The sequence below is a fragment of the Herpailurus yagouaroundi genome, unplaced genomic scaffold (assembly GCF_014898765.1).
Source record: "Herpailurus yagouaroundi ecotype Mexico unplaced genomic scaffold, PumYag 200, whole genome shotgun sequence".
NCBI lineage: Eukaryota > Metazoa > Chordata > Mammalia > Carnivora > Felidae > Herpailurus > Herpailurus yagouaroundi.
In genome coordinates, this window is record NW_024412431.1 from 4,929,242 (window position 1) to 4,935,802 (window position 6,561).

Below are 6,561 nucleotides of genomic sequence, written 5' to 3' on the forward strand. Positions count from 1 at the left end.
CAGCAGATCCTTCAGGTCGGAGCTGAAGTGGGATGGGAACCGCACCTGGAGAGAGGGGGTTAACACAGGGTGGGCAAGTTGTCTGGAGTTTGGGGAGCCTGGGTTGCCTTTGCTGCCTCATAGACCTACCAGGTAGAGGGCTGCCAATGTGAGTGCACTTCAGAATCTCATGAAAACAGCTGGTTGGGCCCACTGGAGTTTGATTCCGGAGGTCTGAGTGGGGCGTGAGAACCCATGTACCTAGCCAGTTCGTCAGCCATGCTGATACTGCTGGAGAGGGGGCCGCTTTGAGCACTGCTGCTCTAAGGTAAATGCTATGATGCTTCCCATTTTAGAGAAGAGGAAACAGGCTCAGAGGGGTTAAATAGCCTGCCTAAGGTCACACAGAGGAGTGGGACGGGGGTGTTTAATCTTGGGTCTGTTGGGAGCCCAGAACATGCATTCTTAGCTACTGCTTCCTCAGGCAGCTCTACTGGTGTCTGGGGATTTCTGAAATATTCATGGTTAGGAGAGGAACAATTGTTTTTCTGATTCCCCCTCTCTCCACTGACTGACTCTTCTCTTTAAGGTCCAGTTTAACTTTCCCAGAAACTTCCCCAAACCCTGGGAGCCCAAACTTTGTTTGCAAGTAGTCACTGGATTTACAGCTACAAGAAGTGACTTTCAGCAATGCTCTACATTTTACATGCTGTGTGACCTTGGCCATGGCCCTTAACCTCTCTGGGCCTGCGCCTGCCTTTCTGGCATGGGGCAGATATCCCAGAGTTGCATGAGGGAGATAATACTGCCGAGGGTGCGTGGGAACTGAAAAATGCTACAAAGAAGGGAGTTACGCTCATCTTCTCTTCCCCCTCAGAACTGTCCATGGTTTTTTTTTTCTTTTTCTACTTTGGGCCATTTTCCCTGCAATTTCTGTTCTGCCTGGGGGCAGACACCTCGTCTTCCCCTTTTTAGTGACCCCACCTCACAGCTGAGAAGTGTCTGGTCCCCCCATTCTCATATGAGTAAGAGGAGGTTCAGAGGGGTGAAGGCACTTGCCCCAGGCTGAGCTGTTCCCACTAATTCCTGGGCTAGGTGGAAGGATGGCTGGGTCCCCGCAGCAAGGTAGTGAGCTGAGGGCAGAGGTGGGGTTCCCAACCTATCACGAGACCTGGGGGCCTAGGATGATGCCGTGGTGTGGTCCCAGGCCAGACATTTCCCCTCTCCAAGCCTGAGCTCCATCACTCTTTCAAAGTGCTGGGGTAGAGCTGAGGGGGTGCATTGTGGGGCAGTGAGCATGTATCACCACACCCTGTTAACAGTTCTGTCCCCCCTACCTGCACCCTGAGAGTTAGGAAGTCTGCATTTGGGAGGGGAGGCATGGGCCACATACCCTAAGTGATCCCTGCAAGGTCTGGAGGGGCACCTGCGAACTGCACATGGTCTCTTTTCTACTGTGAAAAGTCAGGCTCAGTGGGGCGACTGGAGGCGAGCTGAGCCTCCTGTTGGGCTGGAGAGGTGTTCAGGTGAGGCTTGGGATTTTGGAAGCCCTTGAAGTTTCAGCAGTGTGGGTCCAGGATTAGATGGGGAGGTTGTGTGAGGTGCTCGCCTGTTAAGGTGGCTGGTGCACCCAGCTTCATTGCTTGGCCTAACTCAATGAACTTCCAGATTGTTCTGACAATAAGCAGGGCTCCATGGTGAGCAGAACTGGTGGGGGAAGGGTCTGTCTGGGGGCTTAGCCACTGTTATCTAGGCCTCACCTTCCCAGAGACAATCTTCTCATAGATCTGGATGGGCTGGTCAGCGAAGAAAGGCGGGTAGCCAGCGGCCATCTCGTAGATGAGAACCCCTAGGGCCCACCAGTCCACGGCCTTGTTGTAGCCCTAGAGTGAGAAGGGATACAGTGTGAGGGGAGGAGGGCAGGGAGGGGGTGGGCCTCAGGGCAGTGGGGTGGGCGGGGCGGTGCCTACTTTGCTCAGGATGATCTCCGGGGCCAGGTACTCAGGGGTCCCGCATAAGGTCCAGGTGCGGCCTTTTACACGCTTGGCAAAACCGAAGTCTGTCACCTGCGGGCACGAGAACGGCCTGTTGGCCAGGAAGGAGGGAGGGTGGGTCCAGCCCTCGGCCGCCTGGGCCTGCCCCTTGCCCGCCCGGCCTGGTGGGCACCTGAATGTAGCCCTGCTGGTCAATGAGGAGGTTCTCCGGCTTCAGGTCCCGGTAGATGAGGTCAAGTGAGTGCAGGTACTCGAAGGTCAGGACGATCTGGGCCGCATAAAAGCGCGCGTGAGGTTCACTGATGGGGACAATCGGGGAGGGGACGGTGAGTGCGGGTGGCCACATCTGGCACGACCTGCCTACCTCCCAATGGTCTAGCAGCTGGGCCTACATACAGGGCCACCTCCGGCCCAGCTATTGAAAATCTGTAAGCAGGGCAGACTCTCGTGTGTGACCCCACACGGGAAAGAGCCTGGATGTCCGTCGACAGAGCAACAGAATCAGACTGTGGTGGGTTCGTACAATGGAATTGTACCCACACCACCGCCAGGATGGGCGATGAATATACTCAACAACACGGCTAGATGTGAAAATGATCATGGGAAGCAGGAGAAGAAAGGAACCAAGAAAATATGAACTGGGTGATTCCATTTATAACACGGCCAAACTCAGACCGAACACACTCGTGGTGTTTGAAACCAGAAAGGATTTGCCAAGCAAAGGATTCGAGGGAATTTTCTAGGGTGGTGGAAATGCTCTATATGGTATTTCGGGTGGCGGTTTCACGGCGTATGTAACTGTCAACACTCGTGGAGCAGAACACTGAACACCTGTGCCTTCTGTTGTATGCAAAGTGCGTTTCTATATACATAAGGAAAACAATAGCGTACATTTTAAAACTGCCAACTTAAATGGTGACACCTAGAGTCACCATGTTTATTTTGTTTTGTGGTGGTTGAGAAATCACAGATTCCTTGGCTCAGCGGGAACAAGTACCCAGACAGACCCCGAAAGCCCACTTCACGTCCCCAGGACAGCTTGGTCACGCAACGACACCCATGGACACACCCGGGCCCATGATGGCAGGGGCTGGCCAGCTCACCTGAACCTTCCAATCCGCCGCAGGTGTGAGAACATCTCCCCGCCAGGCACGTACTCCATGACCATGTATAAGTTCGAGTTGTCCTATGGGAAGCAGCAGCTGATCAGGGCCCCGCTCCCTAAGCCTAAGGCCCCATTTGAAGGCCTGGTGCCCTTACGTGGCAGGTGTCCCAAAATAAAGCGACAACGACAATCCTGGCTCCCATGAGAAGTCTGCTCTGAGCGCCAGGCACTGTACTTCCTGAGCCACCCGTCTCGCTTCCTTCTGCTCATGAAGATGAAGGGGGCAGTTCTTATCTTGCTTATAGGGGGTGAAAGTGAGCACCGGCGGGTGGGGTATAAGGGACCGGCCAGCAGGCCTGGGCTGGAGAGAGGACCCCATGGTGGCTCATGTCTGAGACTGTCTTGACCAAAGCCTGAGATGACAATTTTGCTTTCAGTCACGCATGGGGCCCTTGTGACTGCCTGGGTCTTAGGCCTTGAATGGCTTTTCCCAGATCGTGCAGTCACAGCTTAGGGCAGCATCCAAAATAGCTCAGGCAGGGTGCTCACATTGTGCTCGGAACAGTCACGGCAACCCCTTCAGATGGAGGCCGTTATGATCCCCATTTTATAGATGGGGAAACTGAGGCTCAGGGCAGTGAAGTCCCTCACCAGCGCCAAATAGCCTGGGAAGTGCAGAGAGCTGGGATTTGAATCCAGGCTGCGTGGCACAGCCTGTGCCTATAGCCGTGTGCCAGGTGCCTGCTGTAAAAGGCAGAGGCGGTTTGCAGGGATGGCATCCAGGTTGGGCGACTTGCCCAAGGTTCTCAAGCTAGAAGCTAGTGTGCCCAGGAGTTGAACACGGGTCTCTCAGAGTCTCAGGCTGACTCCTGCCCCCTAGCATCCCTCTGGGGCTCTCCTTCCTTCCTGTCAGTGGGCCTGTCTCCTTGGGCAGCCACTGCTTGTCCTTGGCCCCCGTCCCAGCTCTGGGAGCCCAGAGGCTGTACCAGCCAGCAGTGGCCCTGGCCACTGGGTGTGGGGACCCCACCTTGAAGGAGAACTCGAGTTTGACGAGGAACGGAAAGTTGACCGCTTGCAGGATGCGCTTTTCGTTCAGGGTGTGCTCAATCTGTTTCAGCTTTACCACCTGCAGGGGTGGGAAGGGAGGGCGAAGAGAATGGTGTGTGAGAGGGTCTTCCTCTTCCCCGATGCCTGGAAGTAGAGGTGCCCGGGCTGGGCTAGTTCCTTTGAGTGCTTATGGTCTGTGGAGCCTTGGGCTGAATGCTGGGGACATCCAGAAGGCAGAGGCTGCCTGTCCCTGCATGGCATGCGGTGCAGGGCAAGAACATGTGAGTCACCAGGCCTCACGGCCCAGAGGTGTCAGAGCCGTGCTGGGGGAAGCTCGGGGCCTCTGGATGCCCAGATAAGGTGTCTAGTAAAGTCAGGGGGAGGGGGGAGTCAGAGAAGGCTTCCTGGAGGAAGGGGCAGCTAAGCTGAAACTGAAAAGACAAGCAAGAGTAATGCCTACGAGATGGGTTGTTTAGAAATACCCTTCCTGCATCCAGGGCACCCTCCACACAGCCACTCAAACCCCAGGCTAATTCCTCCTCAACCCTCAGCTGTCCCCAGCAGGTGCCTCACACATAGAAACAAGAGCCCTGAGGGGTATGCACTGTGAACACGCCATTTTCGAAGATCCAGATGCAGAGAAGGGAAGTGATTTGCCCAAGGTCACTTGCAGCTAGTCAGTATCAGGCCCGCATGTCGTGTGCAGGCAGGCTGGCCCCTCAGTCAGCTCTCATCTGCTGTGTAGGGCTTTTTCTGCTTTGCTCATAGCTATATCCTGTGGGTCTATACCTGTGCTGCCCAGTATAATCCACGCCAGCCAGGTATGGCTGCTGAGCACTTAGAACCAGGCTAGTTGACTGGGGAACTGAGTTTTAAGGTTCTAGGGGCGCCTGGGTGGCTCAGTCGGGTAAGCATCTGACGTCGGCTCAGGTCATGATCTCGAGGTTTGTGAGTTCGAGCCCCATATTGGGCTCTGGGCTGACAGCCTGGAGCCTGGAGCCTGCTTTGGATTCTGTGTCTCCCTCCCTCTCTCCCACTTCCCTGCTCGCACTGTTTCTCTCTCTCACTCAAAAATAAACATTCAAAAATTTTTTAAAAATTTAAAAATTTTAAGGTTCTAAAATGAAAATATAAAAACACTCAATGCAGTTACTCATTGGAACACCTGGGCTGTGTGTGAATGTGCTTTTCCAACTTCTCTGCTTTTTCTGGTTTTTCTAGGGAAAAGTTAACATCGGAACAGAGGTGTAAGGGTAAAACACATGCTGGATTTTGAAGACTTGACACAGAAAAAAATAATATAAAATGTCTCATTAATGATATTTTTACACTGGTTACAGACATTGAAATCATAATATCATAGATATACTGGCTTACTTAAAGCACGTCGTTGAAATTAATTCTACCTGTTTCTTTTTACTATTTATTTATTTATTTATTTATTTATTTATTTATTTATTTATTTTTTCATTCATTCATTCATTCATTCATTCATTCAGGGAGTGCGTGTGCAAGCGGGGGAGGGGCAGAGAGGGAGACAGAGGATCCCAGAGAGCCCAATGTGGGGCTCCAACTCATGAACCGTGAGATCGTGACCTGAGCTGAAGTCAGATGCTTAACCGACTGAGCCACCCCGGTTTGTACTTTTTAAGTGGGGTTTCTGGCAAATTTAAAACTATACATGGCTTATGGTACACTTCTGTTGGACGGTGCTGCTCTAGAGCAGCTCCTGGCATCACGTAGGGTCTCAAAAATACTTCTAGAGATGAGGTCTGTGTGAATAAAACACTTTTCCCAGATAGACTTTTGGCTGCCTTGATACAGGCTGGGTGTCTGAACCCGTGTCCCCTGCCTGGACCCTCATCAGCGGCTGGTGTGGGGGGAAGCTTCATGAAGGCAGTAAGGGCCCTTCTGGCCCTGGAGTCTGGCACGTCACGAAGGCTCAGGAACCAGTTGGTGAACAGACAGTTAGGAAGACCAGTCAGTGGGAACAGCCCGAACGAAGGCCTGGTGGGTGGGATGGCGGCCTCCTGGCGGGGCTGGGCTTACCTTCTGTTTGTCGAGGATCTTCATGGCAAAGTGGTTCCCGGTCTCCCTGTGCTTTACCAGCATCACCCGCCCAAAGGAGCCCGTGCCGAGGGTCTTGATTCGTTCAAACTGATCCAAATGGGCTGTATTCTGTGGGCAGAGAAGTTGGGAGGGTCAGGGACCCACCCCCCCCCCCAAGTGGCCTGCAAGGTCAAGGTCTGGGGCATCCTCTCTGCCACCAGCAGAGGGGGCCCTGGGGGGTGGGTGGCATGTGATGGGGGTGAGGACAGGGGGCGGAAAAACAAGATGGCGAAGACACATTCCTTAAGGCTGGTGGCAGGGGCCAGATCCGGCCCTGGCCTGGGGCCCAGGAACTGCTGGCAGCTGCGTTGGGGGGGGGGGGGGGGG

General features: G+C 53.8%; 1 protein-coding gene across 1 annotated transcript in view; it reads right to left on the reverse strand.

Moving 5' to 3' along the window:
• The window catches only part of PRKACA (protein kinase cAMP-activated catalytic subunit alpha), a 15,794-nt gene that overhangs the window by 835 nt on the left and 8,398 nt on the right, over positions 1 to 6,561 (reverse strand). The window contains 7 exon segments of the mRNA XM_040450136.1: positions 1 to 45; positions 1,740 to 1,862; positions 1,950 to 2,045; positions 2,146 to 2,272; positions 3,077 to 3,159; positions 4,106 to 4,204; positions 6,175 to 6,303. The exon segment at positions 1 to 45 is cut by the window's left edge and continues 61 nt beyond it. Coding sequence (XP_040306070.1) covers positions 1 to 45; positions 1,740 to 1,862; positions 1,950 to 2,045; positions 2,146 to 2,272; positions 3,077 to 3,159; positions 4,106 to 4,204; positions 6,175 to 6,303 — 702 coding nt within the window.